General features: G+C 38.4%; 1 protein-coding gene across 3 annotated transcripts in view; it reads left to right on the forward strand.

Annotated features, from left to right (window-relative positions):
• Window positions 1-27793, forward strand: part of WDR64 (WD repeat domain 64) — a 169839-nt gene that overhangs the window by 29064 nt on the left and 112982 nt on the right. For all 3 annotated transcript variants that reach the window (XM_072647585.1, XM_072647587.1, XM_072647586.1), the window contains exons 4-8: window positions 6383-6486; window positions 9443-9472; window positions 15056-15166; window positions 22971-23185; window positions 26556-26690. In XM_072647585.1, coding sequence (XP_072503686.1) covers window positions 6383-6486; window positions 9443-9472; window positions 15056-15166; window positions 22971-23185; window positions 26556-26690 — 595 coding nt within the window. The remainder of the gene's footprint in view (window positions 1-6382; window positions 6487-9442; window positions 9473-15055; window positions 15167-22970; window positions 23186-26555; window positions 26691-27793) is intronic.

Consider the following 27793-nt stretch of genomic DNA (forward strand, 5'->3'; position numbering starts at 1 on the left):
TGCTGTACACCAAATCTCTGAAAACTGCCCACTCCTTTGCTGCTCCCTTTTTTCTCCTGGTGGAAGTGCCTACTAGAGATACAAACAAAGGCATACCCTTTGACCCAGCAATATTACTTCTAGGACTGTATCCCAAAGAGATCATAAAAATCGGAAAGGTTCCCACATGAACAAAAATATTTATAGCAGCTCTCTCTGTGGTGTCCAAGAACTGGAAATCGAGGGGATGTCCATCAAGTGGGAAATGACTGAATAAGTTGTGGTATATGAAAGTAATGGAATGCTACTGTGCTATCAGAAATGATGGACATGAAGACTTCAGAGAGTCCTGGAAAGATTTATATGAACTGATGCTGAGTGAAAGGAGAAGAACACAGTAACAACCACAGTGTGCAAGGAATTTTTCTGGTAGATTAGCCCTTCACAGCAATGCAAGGACCGAAAACATTCCCAAAGGACTCTTGAGGCAAAATGTCATCCACATCCAGAGAAAGAACTATGGAAGTGGAACACAGAATGAAGCAGAAGATTTTCTCTTGTGTTATGTTTTGTTTGGCTTTTTCTCATGGTTTCTCCCATTCATTTTAATTCTTCCATGCAACATGACTAATGTGAAAATGTGTTCAATAAGAATGTATGTATAGAACCCATATAAGATCGCATACAATCTCAGGGAATGAAGAGGGTAAGAGGGAGAGAAAAATCTAAGACTTATAGAAGTGATTGTAGAAAACTGAAAACAAATAAATTAATGACAAAAAAACAAAAGCCAAAAAAAAATACCAAAAACAAAACCCACCAAAACCCAAACCTATACCATCCCTGCTCTGAAGGAGATCAATGGAGAAGACAATGGAGAAGACAATATGCAAATAAATTCATACAAACAAGTAAAACCTGAAGCTCAGGGAGCCTATGACCATGTCATCTTAGAATCTGGAATAAAGAGGTAAGCACTGGCTATGGTATGAAACATAACCTAGACTTTAAGGGAACATGTTTCAAAGAGTTCAGGAATAGGACAGGTAGGGACCCATAGCTTGAGAATGAAATTTTGGTCAGATAATCATAGTTGATTCTAATAAGAGATAGGGAGCTATGTAGAGGAACTCATGTGGTGGTAGAAGATATTCATGAATTCAGATTCTTTTTGTGGGCATGGATAGGAGATAGAATCAAGGGCAGATAACTGAGGATAAAAAAAAATCGTGATAAGATGCTGAAGAAAATCAGAAAGGTTAGTTTCTAACATGAACTCGAAAGGTTGGTCATAAATGCTACAGGCAATAAAAAGCACTTCACTAGGGACAAAAATAATGATAAAGAAGGGATAAAGAAAACCTTCTTGAAAAATAACATAACAAATATTTTTTTTCCTAAAAAACTGAACTTCCAACTGTTAAGAACACAGCAAAAATGGTTAGCAAGGAAATGAAAAGCAAAAATTAGTAAGATGGTGGGGGTGTACATTGCTAACCAAAATTCAATATAACAGATAAGTTCAGGTTACGTATACCAGACAAATTAGAGTTAAGGGAATTGTGAGAACTTCTAGTTATGATTGTAGAACTGTTTGACATTGATCTCTGTGGAATCATGCAGAGAGGTGCCACATGATAGAAGCAAGCAAATGTTCTCCTGATTTACAAAAGCAGAAAGAATATGGTTGATTTCCAGGTATGCCACTGAGCTTGATATGAATTCTTGGTGAAATTCTGGAAGAGTTCACTAAAGGAATTGTTTATAACTCTTAAAATGGAAAGCATAACTATTCTAATGCAGACTACTAAAAAAACAAGTTATCCAAACTAATATTTTGCTTTATTAGTGCAGTGGATAGAATGTCAGACCTGGAGTCAGGAAGACTCATCTTCCCGAATTTCAGACTGTTGTTAGCTGTGACTCTGGGCAAGTCACTTAACCCTATTTGCCTCTGTTTCCTCATCTGTATAATGACCTGGAGAGGGAAATGTCAAACCACTCCAGTGTCATTGTCAAGAAAAACCCAAATGTGGTCACAAAGAGTCAGACATGACTAAAAAACAATTGAACAACAACTAAAGAATAGTAGAACAGGAGACTGTCTTGGTCCTAGCATCTTTGGTTTGAGCAAGGTATTTGACAAAATCTCTCCTGGTAATGCTAATGGGCAAGATGGAGGTATGTGGCCTCAGTGATGGATAGTGTCTCAAGCAGAATCAGAACTAGTAGGCCAGACCTAAATTCTTTTGAATAATAGATCAAATTTAACTTGGATGGCATTCTTTAGTGGATTGCTCCAGGTCTCCATACTTCATTTTCTTGTAATTAGCATTTTCATCAGTGATTTGTATGAATGCATGAGCAGCATGCTTATGAGACTGACTAATGACATAAGGATGGAAGGGAGATAGCTAGCATACTGGATAACAAAATCACTATCCCAAAAATCTCAATGAGCTGGAAAAATGGGCTGAAACTATCAAGATCAATTTCGTAGTGATAAAAGTCTAACATTTAGGTTTAAAAAAACCCACTGAGGAATTGGATCAGAGACATGACTGAGAAGCAGTTCTTAGAAAACACATTAACTTGTAATTTTGATGAAGTGAAGTCTTAATATGAGTTAGACATATGACATGACAGCCAAAAAAACCCAACTCAATTTTAAGCAGTATTAAAAAGAAATATGTCAGCAGATCAGAGGATTTTAATAGTCCCAGCATACTTTTCTCTAATCAGACCACAGCAGGAGTGTAATCAGACAAGTTCTGAACACTTTATTTTTTTAAAATATATTGATCCGTTGAAGCTTCTCCTGAAAAGAGAAACCAGTGGAGGAACTGTGGGAAGATAGGCATACTACAGCATTGTTAGTAGAGATGTGATTTAGTGCAGCCATTTTGGGAAGTAATTTAGATCATGCAAACGAAGTGATGAAGTGTCCATACTCTTTGTCACTGAGATCCCATTTCTAAGCATATATCCCAAGGATATCACTGATTTTAAAAAAAGGTATACTTCTACACTAAACTAGATATATTTATAATGCCAAGGAATTAGAAACAAAGTAGATACCCACGGATTGGGGAGCAGTTAAAGTGGCACATGGATATAATGGAATATTATTGTGCTGTAAGAAGTAGGAATAATGTAGAAAAGCATAGAAAGACTTGTATGTACTGACTGATACAGTCAGTACATGAAATAAACAGAGCCCAGAAAACAGCAAACACATGACTACAACAATGAAGCAGAAATAACAACCACAACAAAACAATCAAAAGTGAATGTTGTAAAAGTACACAGAACGAGCGTGGCATCAAAGAACACACTCTCCCCCTTCTTTCTCTCCTCACCCCACTCACAGGGAACAGATTAATGTCCATGAGTATGGAACATGGCTTATATTTTCAAATGCATTTAAAATTAAACAAAAAACAAGCAACCATGAAAGCAAAAAATCCATAATCCATGCTTTTTGATAGTAGTATTTATATAGCACTTTAAGGTATACAAAGTTCTTTACAAATATTATCTTCATTTATCCTCATGACAATCCTGGCAGGTCAGTGCTATTACTGTCTCCATCTTATAGATGAAAAAATGGATTCAGAGGGTAAGTGATTTGTCCAGTCACACAGCTAGTAAGTATCTGAGGCAGGATTTGAATTTAGATCTTCCTGACTCCAATTATATTGGGGCAGCTAGGTGGTGTGGTGGATAGAGCACCAGTGCGGGAGTCAGAAGGACCTGAGTTCAAATCTCACCTCAGATACTTGACACTCACTAGCTGCATGATCTTGGGCAAGTCACTTAACCCCAACTGCCTCATCCTGGGTCATCTCCAGTCATCCTGATGCATATCTGGTCACTGGATTCAGATGGCTCTGGAGGAGAAGTGAGGCTGGTGACCTGCACAGCCCTCCTTCACTCAAAACAAAGTCAAGTGCAAGTCACGTCATCATTTCTCTGATGGCATGGTCTTCTTCAGTAACGAAGGACGAACACAATGCAGCATTATGACTTGTACACAGTAATGTCTAATAAAATCTTGTTGAATTGCTTTGAATAGTGAACATGGATGGGCCACTGTAAAATGAGGATTAGAATACCTGTAGGCAGTTAGGTGGTGTAGTGGATGGAACACTAGGCCTAGAGTCAGGAAGACCTGAGTTCAAATCCAGCCTCAGACACTTACTAGCAAGTCACTTAATACTGTTTGCCTCAATTTCCTCATCTGTAAAATGAGCTCAAAAAGGAAATGATAAATCTAGTATCTTCACCAAGAAAACCCCAAATTAAGAGTCGGACACAACTGAAATGACTGAACAACAAGTACTTCCCTCACTGTGGTTGAGAATAATTATGCAACACATGAAAATTTTAAAGAACTTTAAAAGTGGCAGCTACTAATAAAACTTTTGAAGTGCTTAGAAAAATCCTTACCTGTTTAATTCTGGTTCCAGTTCACCATCCATTTGCATCTCTCTATGACATCTATGTAGAGAGACCTGTTCTTCCTGATACTATTACCTACTTAGTTCTAGAGCAAGGATGTCAAACATGCAGGCCAAAGGCAGAAAACTACAACACCTCCCGAGTGTGACCCAAACCAGATTAAAAATGTGATTGGGAAATATGTAATAAAATGAATAAAAATACAATAAAACACAGACAATAATGTGATTTTCTAATTCAATATGTGGTTTGCAGAGATTTTTATGTATGATTTAATGGCCCCCATTTCTATTTGAGTTTCAAACCACTGGTCTAAATATGAGGCATTCTTTAAACACTTGGGTTTTTTCCTAGGTGGTTGGTGGGACTAAACTCTTGCAATGTTGGGGCTTGAAGCAATAAGCATCATGTCATTTGCAAACAGAAAGACATCACTATCTATAGGGAATCCCACTTTAATTTTGACTCAATTTGGGAAATAACCTAATAATGATAAATATTAATGTAGCACTTTAAGTTTTGCAATGCACTTTGCATGTACTGCCGCGTTTGAGTCTCACAGCAATCTGTATAAGGTTGGTGCTATTATAGATCAGGGAAGCTAAGAGAAATAAATGACTTGCGTAAGGTCACACAGGTATTAAATACTGAAGACAAAATTGAAACCCAGCTTTCTGCTCAGAGCCCAGCATTTTATCCACTATGACATTGTGAGAGTGGCAGACATTTTTGATGATCAGACATCTCTGTTTTATGCTTTGCTTAATTTAATAATCCGTGTTGTCAAAGTTAATTCCATTATTATATATTCAAGGACTCTTACAACTTTTGAATATATGTGAGGAGGGATGCTTTATTGGACAACAGACATGAAAGTGGGTATTTTGCTCTCACTAATTTCACAAAAACAAAGACTCAAGGAAGGACAGGAAGACTTCCAACCAGAAGATTAAGGGAATTGTGAGGTTAATTAGCATATTTTCATCATTCATGTTGCCCAATAAATAAGATTTGACTGATGATAATCATTTTCGCTTTAGTATACAGTCCAAGCATTCTTAGTAATGATTCTTTATCCACACCAGGGATGTCCTGGATTGATGTAACATTTTTGTGGATCAAGGACTGAAATATTGAATTACTGACTAGCATTACAGAAGGGTTCCACAATTTTGAGGTTATTATTTTCATCACCTTATTCTTGGAGCAAGCATCTTGCCTCGATGAAAGGGTATGGTAGCCCACTATACAAACCATGAAATTTATAGGTGCAAATGATGACCTGGAAGTAGTTTTAAGAATTGCCTTGACATTTGCAAGGTTCATTATCTGTTCTGTCTGACCCTTCTAACTGTACAGAGATAGGAACCATAACTACCTTGATCTTGTGTGCTATTTCTACCATATATTATAAATGTGAGCAAAGGATTTTGACTATACATATTTTGTATGTTTTCAAAATTATTTGAAGCAAATTACAATAAAATGAAACTTCAGAGAATTAAGGTAGTTTTGTTCTGTAGTATTGGAGAGCCTCAAATGATATTAACTCTATATCCAGTAAGCTACTATGACTTAGAGAAAGCTGGGATTCCTAAGCAGATAATCTCAGTGAACAGATAATGCTTTATTAAAAAAAAACAAAACCCTCCATAGAATCTAACTGAAAATATGAGCCCCTTTTAGGACCAGGACTCTCTATTTGGGAATCCTATGTAGCATGTCATTCCCTACTTCTGTATCATCAGATTGATATCCTATGGACAAATAGGGGCTTAGCAGCATCTACTATTCTTTGGTTGACTTTTTTTCTGGCTTAATGGTGCCCTGAGACTTTTTAGAAAAAAAAAAACAGTAGTTTTTTGTTTGTTTTGAAACCTAACAAATGAATTTTGGAGTCTCTTCAGCTGGAAAATCAATTGAATTTTTATGCCATTGACAGGTGGCAGGAAACGTGATGTGGTTAAGTGTCTCGTCAAGATTCCTCAACTGGATTTCCTGATAATAGCAACTCAGAAAGGGTCAATAACAGTCTTCAACAGTCAGGTAATTTACAAACTTGTCTTTTTGTCACTTTTTAAAAGTAATGCATCAGGGCATAGTCAGGATTGCAAACCACAGTTTGAAAATGTCACCTCAAGTAAAAATACAGGCAAATCCCTGAGGAGAATGTAGACTCCCCAATTCATTCTTGTGATATTGAAAACACCAAACCTGGCACTATCCCAGATTCCTCTGTTGCGCAGTATAATACTGATACAATCATAGGATAAACCTCGATTAGTGCTCAGACGAAAAAAATTTAAAACATTCATAAGGAAAATGGTTTTGAGAGTACTGGGAGAAATAGGTAATCTGGTAGCTCAGGGTGACTTCAAGCTTCTTTAAACTCATAAGCTTTCATCTTCAAATCAAAGTATCCCTGGGAGATTTTAATAGGAGGTGTGCTGATAATTTCTATATAATATCATTATGAATCTGCAACGATGACAATTTAGTATCATTCCAGTTTTCCAGTTCATTGGCAGCTGTAGAATGGGTTTTGTTTATGAAAGACCTGAACACTGAAACGAGTTGGTGCATTTTGTTTCTTTCCATAACAAGGATTTTTCCATCATATTTCCTGTATTTTGGTTTTTCTATCACCAGTGGGTTGATTTTTCTTCTTTCCTGGAAATTAAGACTGGTAGAGAATAAAATATAATCTGAAATGAGAGGCTTATAATTTTCATTTTTGAAAAGTTCATGATTTATCAGTTCTCAAAGAGAAATTTAATATATGTATTTCTAATTTAGGGAAATATATGTGTGTGTGATTTTTTTTCATCCAGTCAGATAAACATTTGTATATGTGTGTGTGTGTGTGTGTGTGTGTGTGTGTGTGTATGTTTGTGTATGTATATACATATATACAAATATATAGTATTTAGTAATTTAAAATCAGATGTTATATTTCCAATATGTAAATATAATTGAATTCACCAATAAAATTTATCAGTATTATTATTCAGCATTAAAACAGATAAAAAATAAAGCTATTTAAAATGTTGAATGCTTTAAAGCAAGGGCAGGGAACTTCTGCCCTCAAGACCACGTGGTCCTCTAGTTCCTCAAGTGAAACCTTTTGACTGAATCCAAACTTCATTGAACAAATCCCCTTAATAAAAGGATATATCCTATAGTACTCAAACTCAGTCAAAAAGCTGCACTCAAGAACGTCTGAGGCCACAAGTTTCCCACTCCTGTCTTAAAGAAAGAAAAAAGGAAACAAGTATTCATTAAACATCCATTATGTGTCCGGTACTCTGCTAAGTGCTTTACATTTGGGCCTCATAACAAACCTGGGAGATAGGGACTATTATGATTGCCCCCCATTTCCCAATTGAGAAAACTATAGCAGACAGAGATTAGGTGACTTGCTCAAGATCACACAGTTAGTAAGTCTGAGGCTGAATTTGAACTCAGACCTTCCTGACTCTAAGTCCAGCACTCTATCCACTGTGCCAACTGTATATGATGATATATTGGGTGGGGAGGGGATTTTTTTTTTTTGAGACTTGGTCAGAGAAGTTTATCAAAAGACAAAATGAGTGATTATATTGGAATACCTTATCCATAGTTCATGTTCTTTACGGAAGAGTAAATATTATCTATGAATTTTCTGATGTTTTTTAAAAGAGGAAAGAATATAAAATGAAAATGCTATAATGTAATCTGTATTAGAGGTTACCTTTTTTTAATGATGGATAGCCTTTAAGGATTATGAAACCTCTATAAGAATGAAAAGGCCTTCAGAAAGTTACTTCCGTTAAAAATAAGTGGGTTGAGAGGAGCAAAGAAACAACTGAAAATAAGTATGTGGTGCTCCTCTCTTTTCTTCTGTTTTCCTTTCAAAACTGTAGTTTTCCTATCTCTAAAAAGAAATATAACTTCAGTCATTTACTAGTTGTGTTACGTTGGGCAAGTCACTTACCCTTTGCCTCAATTTCCTCAACTGTAAAATGGAAATAATAACAACATCTCACAGGTTATAAGAATCAAATAAGATATAATATTGGTAAAGCACTTAGCATCTCATCTGGAAAATAGTAGGCACTACAGAAACTTATTTCCTCCCCTCTACACCCTAATAACAAGTCATATCCATTAATTAGACTGTTAACTCCTTACGAATAGGAAATATTTTTTGCCTTTCTTTGAATCCCCAACATTTAGCACAGTGAATGGCTCATTATAGACTTAAAACAATTATTCAATTCTATTTTCAGTTCCAGATTCCCTCCCTCCCCATTAATGAACTCAGAGTGCAGATAAGCATTTTTCTCTTCATTTTTTGGGGGGAGGGATCATAGCAGACTCTTCATAAATGTTTGTTAATCCTTCCTCAAACACTTACTGGTTGTGTGAGCCCCTGGGAAGTCACTTAAACTCCCTGATCCTCAGTTTCCTTATCTGTAAAATGAATATAATAACAGTACCTTTGATGAGGATCAAATGAGATAACATATTCAAAGATTTTTGCAAACTTCAAAGCATTATACAAATACTAATTATTATTATTTAGAGGACTTTTAATAAAACAACTTGTTACTACCATTTCACTATAAATTTTCATTACGGGGAGCCGAGTGACATATAACTGTAACAGAAAAAAACTAAAGTGATGTGTTGCAGCACTACGTAAATGAATTGCTTTGTAAAAACAGTGCAAAATGGATGGGAAAGAATAAGAAAGTAGGAGTAGAGGTGTCACCAATATGCTTCAGGATAAGCCTCTTAAGTGCCTCACTTATCCAAAGAAGACTTGGGCTTTGCCATTGGGCTAGCTTTTCTGGAGGATGAAGGCATAGGCTAGAGAAGAGAGAGGTCCCCAAGGAGAAAGGAGGAAGCATCAACATGAAAATGGCGACTTTTTAGAATGTGTTTGCAGTGCTAGCATAACACTTCTTAACTGCAATGTCTAATATATTTCCTTCTTGCTTTGCTTGGCTTTTTTTTGCAGATGAGGGTTCAGGCAAACATCAATGTTACAGTAAGTATTTCATTTCTTTTTTAATTAACTGAAAGGGAAGTTGGAAGATAGTTTCTTAGCAATAAATTGAAAGCACATGAACTGGCCTAGAAATACAAAAACCTTCCTATTTTGCTGTTTTATCTGGGGAATGTCAGAGCCCAGGTTCAAAGAAAGGTCTCCTTGACTACTCATTGTGCATTTTTACTGGACTATGAAATGAGGTGACTAAGAAATGTAAAGAGTCCTTAAATCTTGAGCAACTAACTGCCCAAAGAGCCAAGCCTACATCTTTTTTTGAGGGGGGTGAGGGGGCGTGTTAAAGACAGAGTAAATCTAAGTAAGTTAAGGTCCACTGAGAAAAGATACCAATCACTTAATCAAATACATCTACCATGATTTGTAGTGAGTCAGTCATCACAGAAGGTCAGAATTAGGGAAACCCTAACATACTCAATTCATTCTTAATTATCCAGAAAACAAGGTAGAACATACTCTGTAACAAATATGGTGTATCTGTTTATAATTGGGAACTGCAGGAGAAAAGGATTACTTTAAATAATTTGGAAAACCATTTGAAATTCTCTTGGATTTTGAACTTGAAAACAAAGATTGTTGGCTTGGTTTTCCCCCTCAGTAGGTAGGGATGCTATTATAAAACCATAGATACGATTGCTATTAGAATTCTTCCATGGCTCCAAATAGGGCAAGAAAGGAAAAATTACTTCCTTCTATACCCTGCTATTAAGTGTTAGAGATATGGTAATGCAAGAAGGTACATGAGGTGAGAAAAGATAGTGGAGCTAAGATTGAAGAAGTTTCAATTCATGACTTATCAGAAACAGTACTGGGCTAGGTAGGAGTCGGGAGTTCTGTCTTTGAATGTGGCCTCTGATGTGCTTTGCTAGCTATGTGACCACACTGACAAATTTTTAGCTTTTCTAAACCTCATTTCCCTAATTTTAAAATAAATATTATAATTCTGGAAATATTTACATTAGACGGTTGTTCTGAAAAACAGTACTTTGTAAATCATAAAATGCTATAAGAACATATGTTGTTATTTTACTCCTGATGAACTAGTTCTATGACATAAAATAAACCAATCAACTAATTTTTAAGTGCCTACGATGACCCTAATACATACCAGACTCTGTGCTAAGTCACCTAAACTCTCTGATCCTCAGTTCCTCATCCAAAAATGATTGGGTTATGTTCTTCGTTTCTAAAATGAAGAGTTTTGATGAAGTAAGGAATTACTTTAATGTTAATATACATAATATTTTATTTAAAAAAGAACAATTACCAAGATTAGTTTGGTAAGCATTGGTTGGGTATCTACTATGTTCAAGGGGCTGAGTATAATAAAGGAAAAATGAAACAGTCCTTGAAAGGAACTGACATTTTACTGAGGGAAAATAATATATTCAGTAAATATATGCAAAAGATATGTAGAGGAAATACAAAGTGATTTTGAGGTGATAAGGTGGTAATAGGGAATGTCACAGGGGAGGCCAGGAAAGATCTCCTCTAAGAAATGAACTTGAGAGTACAAGGTGATGAAGGGGAGCATTCTTAAGGAGAAAGGAGCAGCCTAGGCAAAGGCAGGGCATGAGAAATGGAATGTTCTGTCAGGAGGCAGGTCTGGATAGAATGTAGAGTGCTTAAATGAAAGTAAGATGATACTAGCTTAAAAAGATAGGTTACAGCAGGGGTGGGGAACCTGCTGCCTTGAGTTCACATGTGGCCTTTTGACTGAGTCCAAGTTTTATAGAACAAATCCTTTTGTTAAGGGGATTTGTTCTATGAAGTTTGGATTCAGTCAAAGAGCCCCACTTAAGGACCTAAGGGGCCACATGTGGCCTCGAGACTGCAGGTTCCCTACCCCTTGATTAAGAGCCAAACTGTGAATGGCTTTAAACAACAATAGCTAGGAAGCATATAGTGCTTTAAGGTTTGCAAAGTGCTTTTATATATGTTAACTCATTTTATCCTCACAATAACCCTGTGAAGTAGGTAATATTACAGATGAGGAAACTGAGGCACAGAGAGGTTAAAATGACTTACTAAGTATCTGAAGAAAAAGCTGAGATATTCTTTACTCCAGGTCTTGTGCTCTATCCATGGTGAGGTTGAAAATAATGTGTTTTGTAGAGGCAATAGAAAGCCACCAAATCGTCTTGGGCAAAGGGGTGACAGGAGTCATATAAGGTCAGCTTTCAGTAAAGAATATAATTTATGTTGAGAGAATGTAGATGGATTTGCTCACCTTAGCATTGTAGATTTTGCAGTTATATTATGCCCAGATGTAGAATCAAGTTATTGTTTATCCGTAGTAGCTGACAGAGTCTATGAAACAAACTTTCTGGAGTTTGCAATACTACACTGAATGTATCAGAAGAGAAGGAGGAGACGGAAAAAAAGGGGAATAAGAGGAGGAAGAGGCAGAAGCCACAGCAGGAGAAGGAGGAGGAGGAAGATTCAATCAATCAATTGATAAACATTTACTAAATGCCTACTAGGTGCCAGGCACTGTGCTAAGTGCTAGGGATACAAATGAAGGCAAAGCTAGGCCCTGCTCTCAAGGTGCTTACAATCTAATGGGAAAGACAATATGCAAATAAATACATACAAAGCAAACAATACAGAAAGTAAATAAGAATTACAGAAGGAAGGCAGTAGAATTAAGAAGGCTTGACAAAGACTTGCTGTAAAGTCAGGACTAAATGTAGAGTTGAGAAGGAAGAACATCTCAGGCGTGGGGGACATTCAGAGAAAATGCCCAGAGAGACAGAGTGTCTTGTTCATGAAATAGCCAGAAGGCCAGTGACACTGGATCGGAGAGTACATAGTGGGGGAATAAAGTGTAAAGAGACTGGAAAAGTAGGAGGGAGTTAGGTTAGGAAGGGTTTTGAATGCCAAACAGGATTTTGTATTTGATCCTAAAGGTGATTGGGAGCCACTGAAGTTTGCTGAGTAGGGGGGTGGGGTGGGGTGGGGTGGGTGTGATTTAGTCAGTCCTTTGCTGTAAGAAAATCACTGATGAGTCGAATGGAGGAAGGTTTGGAATGGGGAGAGAGCTGAGACAGCAACACTCAGTAGAAGGCTCTTGAAATAGCCAGATGTACAGCGATAAGAGTGCACTAAAATGATGGCTGTGTCAGAGGAGAGAAGAGCGTGTATTTGAGAGATGGTGCAAAGCTGAAATCAACAGGCCTTGACAACAGATTGGATGTGGAGGGGGTTAAAAGATAAAGCCCTAGAGTCTGGGAGGATGGTGTTGCTCTCTATAGTAATAGGGAAGTTAGGAGAGGTTGGAAAGGAGGGAGAGTTTAGGGGGAAAGATAATGACTTCTGGTTTGGACTTAATTTAAGATGTTTATTGGATATCCATCCAGTTTGAGATGTCTGAAAGGTAGTTGGAGATGTGAGATTAGAAACCAACAGAGAGGCTGGGGCAGGATACAGAACAATATGAAGTTTGTATTCAGTCTAAGGGCCTCACTAGAGGGCTGCATGTGGCTTCAAGGCCACAGGTTCCCTACCCCTGGTCTAGGTCATAAGGTAATAGGGCTTGCACTAGGGTAACAGCAATGTGAATGGAGGGAAGACATACAAGAAAGATGTTGAGAAGGTAGAAACACAAAGACTTGCCAACAAATTGGATGTGTGGGGTGAGTGTGAGGGAGTAGTCAAACAGAAAACTGAATGGATGGATGGATGGATGGAAGGATGACTGACTGAGAGGATGGTAATACCCTTGACAGTAATGGGTAAGTATGGGAAAAGGAAGGGTTTGGGGGGAAGATAATGAGTTCTGCTTTGGACATGGTAAGTATGAGATGTCTAAAAGTACCCAAAGTCATAGAGAGTATTAATGACAAAGACTGAGACCTGAACCTTGATCTTCATAATTAATGTGTTGCTCTTTCCATTGGGCAATGCTGCTTTTCTGTAGGATTCTGTTTTTAAAATTGACATTAAATTCACTTTCACTGAGATGTCAGTGACTTTTAGAATGTCATTCTTCCACACAGAAAGTAATGTGACATAAACAGTGCTGGGTCAGGTGGTACATGAAGGGAAAGAATGGAAAAATGGGATGTGAATGATAACTGAAGACAAACCCTGACATAATTTTTATTTGCTTTTGGAGCCTAGGTGATTTAGGAAGGGGAAAACCTGGGGATATTTATTAGAGATCAAAAGGGAAAGGGGGCAGAGAAAAGAAAGATAAGATAAAACAAAGCAGTGGCTCCAGAGATTAGAATCAATTCATTGATAAGGAGAAAAAAAAACATGGTGTGGGACTAGACTTGGAATCCAGAGCTGCTGCCCCTTCACCCCATATTCAAATAGTTGCCAAGTCTTGTTGATTTTATCTCCACTATTGTTCATGTACCCACCCCCTTTCCTCAATTTGCATGGTCAACCACCTACTACAGGTTCTCATTGCTACTTACCTTGACTTATGTAATTGCATCGTTTTTGATCTCCTTCCTTCTCTCTCCGTTCCTTGGTTCATCCTGCATATGGCTGCCAAACTTATCTTCCTAAGGCACAGACCTTAACCATAACCCTGTAACTCCTCAAAAGCCTTCAGTAGTTCCCTATTTCTCCATGATAAAATATAAACTCTGCCTGGTATGTAAGGCCCTACATAATCTAATACTACAGCTGGGTGGCTCAGTGAATAGATCACTGGGCCTAAAGTCAGGAAGATTTAAATTCAAATCCAGTCTCAGACACTTACTGGCTATGTGACCCTGAGCAAGTTATTTCACCCTGTTTACCTCAGTTTCCTCATCTGTCAAATGATCTGAAGGAGGAAATGGCAAACCACTCCATATCTTTGCCAAGAAAACTCCAGATGGGGTCACAGAGTCTGACACCATTGAAACAGCTAAGAAACAACAATGAATAATCTAATATTAACCTACCATTCCAGTCTTTTTTTCCACATTATTCCCCTCTGTATACTGTGTGTTCCAGCTAACCTAAGCTACTAGTTGTTCCCCAGACTTAACCTTCTAGCTCCTACTTCTGTGTACTTGCAGGTATGATCTCCCGTCCTTGGAATACCACCTTTCAGAATCTTTATCCTCCTCCAACGCCGAATTTAACTGTTACCGTGCTTGTGAAATGTTCTCTGCCTCGTCCACCCTTAGTATTCTTTCCTTTCTCAAATATTCATAAAGCATCTGTTTAATCAAGACAAGGTAGATAGGTGGTACCATGGACAGAGCGCTGGACCTGGAGTCAATAATACCTGACTTCAAATCCAGCCTTAGACATTTACTGGCTATGTGATCCCGGACAAGTGACTTCATCTCTGTTTGCCTCAGTTTCCTGATATGTAAAATAAAAATAGTAATAAGTGCACCCTATCTCCCAGGATAGTTGTGAGGATCAAATAAAGATAACAATTATAGTAACTGCTACATAAATGTTATTACTATTACTATATAACCCACATAAACAAAAGCTCTTTGGGGTTCTCCATAATTTTTAAGGGTATCAAGGGGGTACTGGGTCCAAAGAGTTTGAGATATGATGTATGAGATGATATTGTTAAGTTAAAAAAAACCCTTACTTCTCTTTTAGGACACATCTTGGATTACAGGATGTGATTTCCTCCCTCAGCTAAAACGAGTTGTTGCTGTCACAGAAAGAACCATCATCATTTGGGATTATAAAGCACAAGGGAATAGCCAGGTACTGCCCCAAGAAAGCTTCAGCCCATTGTGGTTAGTAATGTTGGTAGCTGGGCATGACCTCTCCACCCAGCTATGTTTAAGTCATTTCAGAAGAAGAAAGAGATGGAGACATCAGTCCTTTCTGTCCCTTACTCTAGTGCCTGAAGGTTCTTTCTGACTGTGCATGTTTTTTACATTTTACTTTTAAAATTATATAGCATTTTCTTGGGTAAGAATATCATTAAAACCAGCTGCCTAACTTTGGTACCAAATAGAGTGGGTAGAGAAGAAACACGTCAAGCATTATAGGGTCATCATTCTTTCTGTCATTATTGCCTTTCTATTATGCGCCTAAGAGAGGGTGGTGACAGGGGCTGTAGTGGGTTCTGGAAGAGCACAAGAAGTGGTCCCTTTCTTGGGAGATCTGAGAGTTTATAATGTAAGTGTCCCTGTCAGAATTAACCATCTGAAGGAGAAACCAATACATGTAAAAGAAAAGAACAAGTCAGTGGGTAGGGCTGTATTAATTGTGCAGCACAGATTATTTTAGTAATTACAGCAGTGGAATTGAGTCATGAAGGAATCCTATGGGAGAGGTAGGGCTTGAGCAGATATTCCTGGGGAATGGATAGGATTCAGGTACAATTTAACTCTTAACACTTATGACCTTTTGGCCTTGGGCAACTTGACTTAATCTCTTTCATTTCAGTTTCCTCATCTGTAAAAGAGTGGGTTGGAGTTGAGGGCCTGTGAGACCTCTTCAAACTCTAGATTAAACTGTTGGTTAGTCTTCCAAAAATCCCATCTCATATGCAGAAAGAATGTGGGAAAACTGCTTATTATATCTAGGTCAAGATTCTACAAGATAACAGGTAACTGGTATTGACATGAACATTTTAAAGGATAAACTTGCTTCTTCCTGAACATCGTGAACAGGCATACCATTGTGTCTGCCTGAATTATGGCCACCTCGCAAATCAGGTTTCCCTAGCTATAACAATTGAATATTTTTCTTATGAAATTACACATTGAACAAACTATTGATTCTTATTTTCTAGTTTACCCTAAGGCTTGTGTCAGTGATGGTGGTGATGCCTGTCTCCCTTTCACATTTCCCCTAGACATTTCCTTACCCATTCCAAGAAAATTCTGTATACATAATAATGGTTCTAGCAGCGTTCTTTGTGACTATAAAAAACCAAAAAAAAAACTGGAACCTATATTACCAGATATTACACTAATATCAATGTGATGGATATTTGCTATAAGGCATGGTCAACATGAAGAATTCAGAGGAACAATGGGAAAATTTGTTAGAAATGAAGCAAAGTAACAATAACACATAATGACAACAAATATGCAAGCAAAGCCAACAGAGAGGCAGTAAAATTCAGATGAAATACCATGAATTGATAAGCATTTATTGGTGGCACAGTGGATAGAGCTTTGGGCTTGAAGTCAGGAAGACCTGAGTCCAAACGCACCTCAGATACTTGCTGTGCGACCCTAGGCAAGTCACTTAACCTTTCTTTGCCTCAGTTTCCTTATCTGTAAAATAAGGATAATAATAGTATCTACTGCCCAGGGTAGTTGTGATAATCAAATGAGATAATAATTGTAAAGTGTGGTATAAGCACTGTATAAATGTTAATAATTATTATTTATTATTTATGATATACCACTTATTGTACCAGGTGCTGGGGCTCCAAAGACAAAAATTTAATAAAATTCCCTTCATGGAGTTTACATTGTTATTACTATATGACTAAAGTTAAAAGAGACACACACAGCCACACACACACACACACACACACACACACACACACACACACACACACATACATATACACCCCTTTCTGTTTACAATGAATACGTTCTCATTTCCCTCATCTAACTCTCAAAGGGAGCTGTTTAGGTTACTATTGGCTCTGTACCTGTTTTCATCAAATCAAAGTTCATCAATCATTTTTTTAAAGTAACGTTTCAGACAGGCTACCAAGTGAGCCTGAGACAGGAGTCTGAGCAACAGAACTTTAAAAGCATTCAGACACTAATGAAGAAAAATGAAGGACAGAACACAGAGCCTTCTGGGATGGAGCTCCTCACATCCACGTGCTGTGTGCACTGACCTCACAGAGCATGATCCAAGCATGAGGATGGAAAGTTGGAAGTTTGAGGGAAAGTAAAAAGGATAGTCATTATTTAGTCTGAGAGAAGATTGAATTGTGATCAAAATAATTAATTTGTTCCATGCACCAAGGGATTGTGATTTCATCACTTTGGATACTACTTGTACTGATTTTAATCAAAATCCCTCAGTAATGTCCTTTGAGACCAGCTGTGCCTGAAGATGATGATCCTATAGCTAACCTGGTGAGGAACTTCTCAGAGCTCTGGTTCATGGACAACCATGAAGCCTCTAGTACTCACCTTGCAATGGAAACCTTTCCAGAATATTAGGACCTTTCTCAGTTTTCACTCCGCAAGCATAACGTATCATGGGTTGACTCTGGCCCCACTCACTGAGGACCAGGTATGTTAACTTTACTGGTCAACCTCCTCCAGGGTTCTCTGGAGCCTTAATATGGCTCATCTCTACTACTAGCTCTGATGCCCCCATTAATTGTTCTGCCATTTTAGGAGCTCAGTTAAATAGCACCTCAGTTTCATTTAAACATTTAACATCATATTAGCTTTCTACAGAGGGATATTTACTTCAAACATAGCAAGAGCAGACATACAAACATTCCCTCCAATGCATATGGGCATAATCTAACTCTTCCCCCAACATATACCACCTTAGTCTCTGGGGAGGGGAAGAGGGGTGTATTAGGCTCACAGTATAGCTTACTTCCTGCATAGCTTTAGTCCCATGAAATTCAAGTTCAAAGCCTCCACATCCCAAGACCCTCTTCCTTCCCAGATTTTTCTGGTTGGAATGATTTCAACACCCGGCCTAGATTCCTGAACTGTCTGATTAGAACTCTTGGATTGAAACCACACTCTCTGTACCTAGGACAAAGAAAAAGACCAAATCACCCCAAGACTGTTTCTCTGGACCACATGGCCTAAGAGGGATGAGAAAGGAGTCCTTCAGGCCCTCCCCCACCCCTTACCACATGTTGTGAGTGAAGGAATCTTTCACCCTTAGATGGGATTATAGGAAAAGCACCAACTTTGCTCAGTCAAAGTTAAAGACACAGGCCTGGTTATGCAACCAGTGAAGAATGGCTGCTCGCAATCATGTGGTAGACCAACAGCAGAATGTCTCTAGTCCTCCAGTGTCTTCCACTGATGGTTGATGTGTTTTGGGTATGTACTAAACCCCTATTACGTTAATTTTCAATAATTCAAAGTCCAAACCATCACACTATAATGAAGCACTGGAGATGGAAGAGATTTGGTGAAGGATAGTCAAAATATTTAATTAAAAAATAATAGCTTACATCTCTGTAGCATTTTAAAGTTTATAAAACATTATAATTCTAATTGGAGTTTGGAGTTTGGCTGAAAAAGGAAAACTAGCTATTCTTCTTTGACTTCCACCTTTAGGTGGATGGATTCACCTTTTCCTAACTCTTCCTGTTAGGCCTCCCCAACCACAACACTTTTCCCTTAGACCTGCCATGGTAGAGGTCGGGGGGAAAGAGTGGGCTCTTTAACCTGCATCTCAGCAGAATGACAGAGAGAGTCCTGAGGTTGCTGCCTTTGAAGGGCAGGAATCTAGTTCTCTATGTACCAAACCTTCCTTTCCACCAGAACACCACAGATGTATTCTGTGCTCAGACTGTCTTTTTGGTACAGATTCATTTAGTTACTTTTCTCTGCTTTTTAAAAGTTATAACATATAGTGATAAATTCTCTTGGGTTTGTCTAGAGCCCCAGCTGGTAACAAATCTCAGAAATTAGAAAGGGAATTTCCTTCCGTGTGTGTGTGTGTGTGTGTGTGTGTGTGTTTACAGCCAACCTTAGCCTCCCTCTCAGCTGTAGCTGAACAAATGAAAATATATATAAACAATGAAACTTCTAGTTAACCAGAGTGATATCTTAATACTGGCTTTAAAGGACTAGGTGGACAATGATACAAATGAAATTTTAAAGAAGCAGAGAGAAAACATGCTTTCTCCAAGAGTAATGTTGAAATTGGGATTCTCTGCAAATGATGACAGCTACAGTTTTTCTGTCATGGCTCTGGATGGTCTGATGTCATTTAGCTATAGTCCTTCCCCAGCATGGGGGCAGCTAGGTGGTGCAGTGGATAGAGCACCAGTGCAGGAGTCAGGAGGACCTGAGTTCAAATCTCACCTCAGATACTTGACACTCACTAGCTGTGTGACCTTGAGCAAGTCACTTAACCCCAACTGACTCATCCTGGGTCATCTCTAGTCATCCTGATGAGTATCTGGTCATTGGACTCAGATGACTCCGGAGGAGAAGTGAGGCTGGTGACCTGCACAGCCCTCCCTCACTCAAAACAACATCAAGTGCAAGTCATGTCATCATTTCTCTGATGGCCTGGTCTTCTTCGGCAATGAAGGATGAACACACATCCCCAGCTTGTCAATCCCAGTCAGGGAGCAGCAGAAAAAATATAGTAGCACATTGTTGTTCTCCCTCCCCTCCCCTCCCCTTCCCTTCCCTTCCTTTCACTTTCCTCCTCTTCTCTTTTTTCTCTGTCTCTTTCTCTCCTTCTCCTCTTCTCTTCTCACTCAGCTATACTCTTAATTCCTTGGGTAAAGGGGGCCACGTATATATTATTTCATTTGCTCATCATGATAACCTTACATGGTAAACATATTGTTATCCACATTTTATAGATATTTCTCACCTCAAAAAGGTGAAATGACTTGCTCAGAGTAACCTAGTGAACACTAGAAGCAAAAGTCAAACCCAAGTAACCTCATTCCAGATCTAGGCTCTTCTCTCTATATTGCTGTTATCGTATAATGAATTACTTCATATATTTGATCTACTATTTTTTTAATCATCATTCCCTGAGGAAGCTTTCTAAATTCTCATAACATGATGAAACGATGATGTAATAGGGCACCTTTTTATCCAACATGTGATATTTGGGGCGCTGAGGTAGTGAGAACCATACATGTCAGCCGTGTGCTGCCTCCTTTAAGCCTAGAGAAAGGCAGGTAATGTTTAACTTTATTTATGATCCAGCATGGGATTATGATATCTGATTTTCTCTCTACTCCAGTCACCAATCAAATGATCTCTTCAGAGTTTTTCTATTATATGTGTAGGATAACTTCCCAAAAGACTGCAATACAGTGTCTAACAGAGTTGGTTGTTTCAGTGATGTCTGACTCTTCTTGATCCCTTCTGGGTTGCCATTTTCTTTTCCAGCTCATTTTTCAAATGAGGAAATTGAGGCACACAGGGTTAGATGATTTGCCCAGGGTCGCATAGCTAGTAAGAGTCTGAGTTTGGATTTGAACTGAGGAAGAGGAGACTTCTAGCACTCTATACACTGTGCCACTGAGTTGCCCCTAACAGAGAGTACTTAGGCTGCAAATACCTAGGCTGATCTCCCAATCACAGTGACATGGAGCTTTAAATGGTGGCACTGAATAAACATAAACTGCTAATGTCTGCAACATAGCTAGGGAATGATGTAGAATATTGCTTAAAATATCAAGTATTATATTGTCACTATTTAACAATTTCCTCTCTCGATCAACAACTTGCGCACACATACACACACACACACACACCATTCAACATATTGTGGCCACATATTTTAATGAATATGGTAAAAATGAAACAGAAGAGGTTAAGTGCCTGCAACCACTTCTCCAAAACCTCCTGTTTGCCTTGTCAGATTTTCAGAGTGTTAAGTAGGACAGTTTTGAACCATAGGGACCTGCAAGCCACTGAAAGGATTATAGGAAAGGAATTTGTGTGGGAAAAGAAACAATCAACAGAATTTAAGCAACTTATGTGCTTGCTGTTCAGTTATTTTTTCAGTATGTCCAGCTCTCTGTGACCCCATTTGGGGTTTTCTTGGCAAAGATACTGGAGTAGTTTGCCATTTCCTTCTCCAGATCATTTTACAGATGAGGAAACAGAGACAAATAGGATTAAGTGACTTGGCCAGGATCACACAGCTAGTAAGTGTCTACCTTACCAGGTTTTTGAAATATCAAATAAGAAAACATAAAGTACTGTACAAATGCTAGCTAAAGTTGTTGTTGTATGTGCCAAGCACCTGTGATAGAAGGTACTAGGGGACCCAAGTATAAATAATTAACCTATTCCTACTGCAAAGGGTTTATATTCTAGTGAGGATTAGGGCTGGGGGTAGAAAAAATAGAAACACAAATTGTTGTTCATTCTTTTCAGTCATGTCCAACTCTTCTTGATCCCATCTGGGGTTTTCTTGGCAAAGATATTGGGTGTGGTTTGCCATTTTCCTCTCCAGTTCATTTTATAGATGAGGAAACTGAGGCAAACAGGGTTAAGTGACTTGTCCAGAGTGACACAACTGGGAAGTATCTGAGGCTGAATTTGAATTCACAACAATGAACTTTCCTGATTCTAGGCCTAGTGCTCTATCCACTTGTCACCTAGTTGCCCATACATACAAATAGATATAGCATAGATATAAATATAAAATGAATAAATGTAAATTTTTACAAAAGTTGGGCCTGAGTTGCATCTTAAAGGAAGGGATGGACTTCCTGAGGTGAAGGTAAGGAGCGAATGGATTCTAGGCATATGGAATAACTGGTGCAAAAGCGCAGAGATGGGAGGTGGGATGTCTGGTGGGGGAACATTGAGAAGCCCAGTTTAGCCGCATCATTAGAGTAGAGGAGAGAGAAAAATGTCAAGTGAGGCTAAAAAGACAGGATGGGATCAGGTTGTGTTTAAATTTAAAAGATAAACAGAAAAATTTATATTTTATCCTAGAGACAACAGAAAACCATTGAAGTGGGATGAGTAAAGGAGTCAAATGGTCAGATCTGTGCTAATAAAAATGTCTCTGGCAGGACTTCACAAAACAGATGAGAGTTGTGGTAGATAATGCATGGAAACCAATTGGGAGCCTGTTGGAATAAGCTAGGTCTGGGCCCAAACAAAGATGGTAACTGTGCAAGTGAAGAGGACCTAGATGTGAGAGATATAGTGTAGAAACAGCAAGACTTGTCAACTGATCAAATGTCTCAGAGTGAGGGAGAGAGTGAGAAGTCTAGAATAATACTGATATGATGAACATAGCAGCCAGGAAGGATGATAGTACCTTGGGTAGAAATAGCGAAGTTAGAAAGAAGAAAGGGTTTAGTGAGAAAAATGATCCCCTCATGCCTTGTTTGCTGATAGGATTCTCAATAAGCTACTGGTTTTGACCATTGCAATCTTAGCTCCTCTCCGGGATCTGAGTCACCTTCTACAGTGCTCTCCTATTTTCTCCCTCTGTAGGAACCACAGTTTCAGGGATGCACTGATTGTGATCTCAGCTCTAGTCATTGTCAGTTAAGGATATTAGGCCAAGATAACTTCTTATAGCTGTGCCATTGCAATTCTAACCCAGACCTTAGCTTGAAAAGACCAAGGTCTCCCACTGGATGCAGTGGTACGTTTTTTTGAAGTCAAGGATCATATCTCATATTTCGATCTCTTTAATAGCACTTAATGGCTATGTAATAAATATAGATTGATTAATGTGACTGATCTCTCAGCATCCTTTTTGCCCCGTGGGTCTATTCCTCAGAGTACTGTAGAAAGTTCAGCTTTCGGCCACTAATAGGACAAATCTGAGGGGAAGGGTAACACCAGTTCAGCAAGAATGAAATCTCTTCTCTGCCTTTTAGGATAACTGCTTTGTCATAAAGCCAATGGATCACTGCCTTCTGTGTGTTTGTGTGGTGCCTATGACAGACCAACTGTGCCGAGATGACATCCTAATGGGAGATGACGGTGGCTTTGTGAACAGGTTCACTTTAAACAGTGATGATTTTGGACTCAAACAGTCAAAAAACAAAAAAAAGATGCAGTCCCAGATCCTGGACTCCAAGAACTTCAAGACGTAAGTATTGAATTATTAGGGGTTAATTATTTTAATAGTTGTCATCAACATACATATGATGACATTGGGTCTGAATATCTCAAAGTGATTTCCCAAACGTGCTTCATTGATTTTGGCTAGCATTATTCCCACTTTTAGATTTGACTTGATTTTTTTTGTCAGCTTGCCACCAAGACTTGAGCAAGAAGAAAAATCTGAGCAAGTAGCAAAAAATATCCTAGTTCTTGATATAAAAAGCATGTAAAATTGGTTTGAATTAAACACGATGGTGGGAAAGACTTTTGTTCTAGCCAGGAATTGAGTCATTCATTGGGTTTGGATTGTTTCATCATCTCTGGTCCTAAAAGAATGTTTTCCCTTGATGGGAGGGATGCACATAAGGTGTCACTTATTGGCTAACAGATTTTGTGTGATATGTTCTCTAGCCTTCCTTTGCTTAAATGAAAGTCTTTCCCCTGACTCTATGGGCAAGATAGTGCTTCTTTTGCTTTATCATAAACATACAATTGGAGTACATAACCCCCAAGACCTGACTGATTCTGCTTGTTACTTGAAAATTGAGTGCAGGAGCCCCTCCATACAGATACACACATACACACTCTCTCTCCCTCCCCCCCTCCCCTTCTCCACCCCCCCCTTTTCTCTCTCCTTCCTCCTCCTCCTCTCTCCCTCCTCAGAAAGTCACATTGTGCATACAATGTAAAGAGTCAATTATAAGCCATGTACTGGGAGAGGGGATTGGACCTGTGATTTCATTAGTACAGAGAACTTCCAGATATGGTAATTCCTACCAATATAGTCCTCATTTTCTCTGCAATTTAGGGTCTAAGAGAGTTGTCTAGGGCATTGAAAGTTTAAGCATTTTGCCCCGGGGCACACAGTATATGTCAGAGACAAGATTTAAATTCTGGTATTCTTAGAACCCAGGTCAGTTCCCAGGTCAGTTCTGTGTCCAGCATGCCATGCTGCTTCAGAAGAGAGTACTTGGATAAAATGTAATATAAATGACCATTACTGTAACATGTCATATCATCCTAGTCCTATTGCTGAACTCTTTGGAGTGAAAATTCTCACAATGTTTGGCTCCATTTCTCACCTACTATGTGAGATGACAGTCACTAGTGGACAATATTATTCATCTCACCAAGGTGTTCAGCAGGCTAAATTGATGGGCAATCAACTCCTCCTCTTCCTCTCTCACCACTATGTGACCTATTGTTCTATAAAATGTCAGGCATGTCACTGCTCAACTTTCTAACTAGGGCTCAGACTTTAGCAGACCCTCCTCCATCAAGACAATGGAGTAAGGCATTAATCTTCCCTTCACTAAGATGTATGCCACCTGTCAGAAAAAGACAGAGGCCCTTTTTCACATTCACATTTTTTGTTTCTACTTGATGGGTGTCTCAGAAGGATTGCTTGTATGCACATAAAATAATAAGATGCTAATGTATACTGACACGTTTGCTCATTCTTGTACATAGCCGTCATAAGCCTCTACAGAGAGGAAATCAATGGTGAGCATGAACAATTTTTATGCCTCTGACTGAAGAAAGGTATCCCTAAAGCAATCTTGGCAAGGTGGGGTCTAGGCAGGCTTGTGGGAAGGAAAGAATTCAGAGGTAAAGAGTGTAATTCTAGGAGCCACTGGAAAATTTTCTTATATAGCATTCTATTCAACAAATGTGTCATTACAATGTGTGTGTGTGCATGTGTGTGTGTGTTCATCCTTCATTGCCAAAGAAGACCATGCCATCAGAGAAATAATGACATGACTTGCACTTGACTTTGTTTTGAGTGAGGGAGGGCTGTGCAGATCACCAGCCTCACTTCTCCTCCAGAGCCATCTGAGTCCAGTGACCAGATAATCATCAGGATGACTGGAGATGACCCAGGATGAGGCAACTGGGGTTAAGTGACTTGCCCAAGGTCACACAGCTAGTGAGTGTCAAGTGTCTGAGATGAGATTTGAATTCAGGTCCTCCTGACTCCTGCACTGGTGCTCTATTCACTGCACCACCTAGCTGTCTCTCATTACACTGTTCAAGGTGCTAGATATACAACAGTGAATTAATGTCCAAGAAATATTAAATCCTAGTATGGTGCTGAGCACTGTACTAAATAAAGAGGTAATCCAGGACCCAGAGTTACAAAAAGAATGACAATCAAGATAGAGAATACCATTCACTAAGTTGTATGTAATATAAGTGATAATATTATCTCATGCCCTAAACAAAAGATTCTGAGACAATCTCTGATTTCTATTCCTGAGCTTTCTAGTCAGTATTTTTTTGTGATCTACTTGACAGTCTATGGAACTGAAAATACAGGATACTACATTTTCCCAGTTTTATTAGTGAATTTGCACCCCAGAACACTTGGATTTATAGTTTTCTTAGAGTTAGAAGGGGCCTAAGAGACCATCTAATTTTACATGTGGGATCTCATCCTGAGAGATATAGTAATTTTCCCATGATAATGCTGCAAATTAGTTATAGGATGATAGGTTTAGATTGGTAGCAATCTAAGTGATTTAAGAAAATAAATGATCATTTATTTTAAATGGGGGTGTGGCGATAATTGATTCACTCAGTCAACTCCCACACTTACGGATTGAATTCATTAAGTGCCAACTATACTGAAGGCAGCACAGGACAGAATAAATAAAATGCTGAGCCTGGAATCAAGAAGATTCATTGTCCTGAGCTGAAATCCAGCCTCAGACACTTACTAGCTTTGTGACCCTAAACAAGTCACTTAACTCTGTTTGCCTCGGTTTTCTCATCTGTTAAACGAGCTGGAGAAGGAAATGGCAAATCACTCCAATATCTTTGTTAGGAAAATCCCAAATGGGATTACAGAGAGTCAGACATGACTGAAATTGACTAAAAAACTACCACCTACTACTCTGTATAAGACCAAGAACTATGACTGTGTGTATCCAGAACTGTGATTTCACCAGCATTTGGGAAGTTCTAAAATAGAGACTCCCTCTATCAGAGCAGATTAGCAATTTGCAAGTAATTTAGAGGTTCCTTAGGGAGAAATGAAAACTTAACTTACTTGTTCATGCTCACTCAATTAATAAGAGTCGAAGGTAGGACTTGAACCCAGTTTTTTCTGAGTTCCCTGCCAATTAACTGTCCATTATGTCATGAGGCATAGGAATGAGTAGTGATATGGAGATAAATAATGCAAAGTTCTAGCTCTGAAAGACTTTGCCTTCTATTAGGGTGTGTGGTCATATGTAACATAGATAAGTATAATAAGAATCATAGGATTATAGAGCTTGAAGAAACCTTAGATGTCATCTAAGTCAGCCTCCTCGTTTTACAAATGGGGAAACTATTCATTTTTTTTTTATCCCCAGTGTTAAAAGGAAACTACATAATGACTGGGTCATGAGGATTAAATATATCCAGCCCCTGAACTGCTTTGGGTCTTGCTCTTTAGACAGCATCCATTCATTTGTTTTGGAATCCTTGAAGAGGCTTGAAGATAACATGTGAGTAAAATTAAACACATATGTGTGCACTTGGCGAGTGTTAGTTTTAGAGATTTCCAATTAGTTTTCATAGAGATCAAGGTCCTTATATTTTATTTTAAAGATAAGGTTAACTGAAAAAGAGAAAAGAAAAAGAAAATTGGAGTTAAGCATACAAAGCTGAACAGGACTTGGCCCCTTATTGGTACTTCTGTTTATTTTTAAGTGCCAAGATCTGTTCCAGTACACATTGCCCTATATACACTTATATAAAGCCACACACACATGTAATATATTGTAGAAGTATGTGGTATGTGTGTATATATGTAGAAGTATGAAGTAGAAGAATGTGGTATGTGTGTATATATGTGTATGTGTGTATGCATATATACTGATATGTATGTACATGTAGGTATATATATAATTATGGAGAGAAGGGAGAGAATAATTGTATTGGCAAACCTTTGTCCTTTGTATTATGATCAGAAGGAAATTGATTTGCTAGTAAGATGAGGATATTATCTGAACCCTTAGCATCATACTTCTGTGTAAGATATAATTGACTTTCTTATCTAAATATGTAATTAAATGAAAGTTTTTCTTTGTTCCACACTATACTTCACACTTTCCAGTTCTAAAGTTGAATCTTCCTTAATATGACAGCTTAAAAATGGCACAGCTCTGTACAGAAGCCATCAACAATTTCACAATTCCTCTGAAATGAAGTCCCAATTCCTTAGCTTGAAATTCAAGGACATCTACAATCTGGTTCCAAGATACTTTCCATTATAGAAAAGGCCATGTAATATAATGGAAAGAGAAGTGGTCCAGGGATCAGGAGACCATGTTAACTCTTCCTCTAATTGTGTGATCATAGGCATGCCTCCCAACCTCTCTGGGCCTCAGTTTCCTCACCTGTAAAATTTAGGGTTTAGATTCTTATTGCCAGGATCACTGTCACATATGAAATTCAATAATTTATTGTCCTATGCTACTCCCTTTCACATGATCCTGCTAAAATGAAGTAATCAAAGATTTATCCAGTATTAAATTACCTTTTAAATCAGGTCACAAAGGGAAGCATAGTCAACAGAAAAAGTCGATAAAGAGCAAATTCTGCCTTG

Source organism: Notamacropus eugenii, chromosome 2 (genome assembly GCF_028372415.1).
Source record: "Notamacropus eugenii isolate mMacEug1 chromosome 2, mMacEug1.pri_v2, whole genome shotgun sequence".
Taxonomy (NCBI): domain Eukaryota; kingdom Metazoa; phylum Chordata; class Mammalia; order Diprotodontia; family Macropodidae; genus Notamacropus; species Notamacropus eugenii.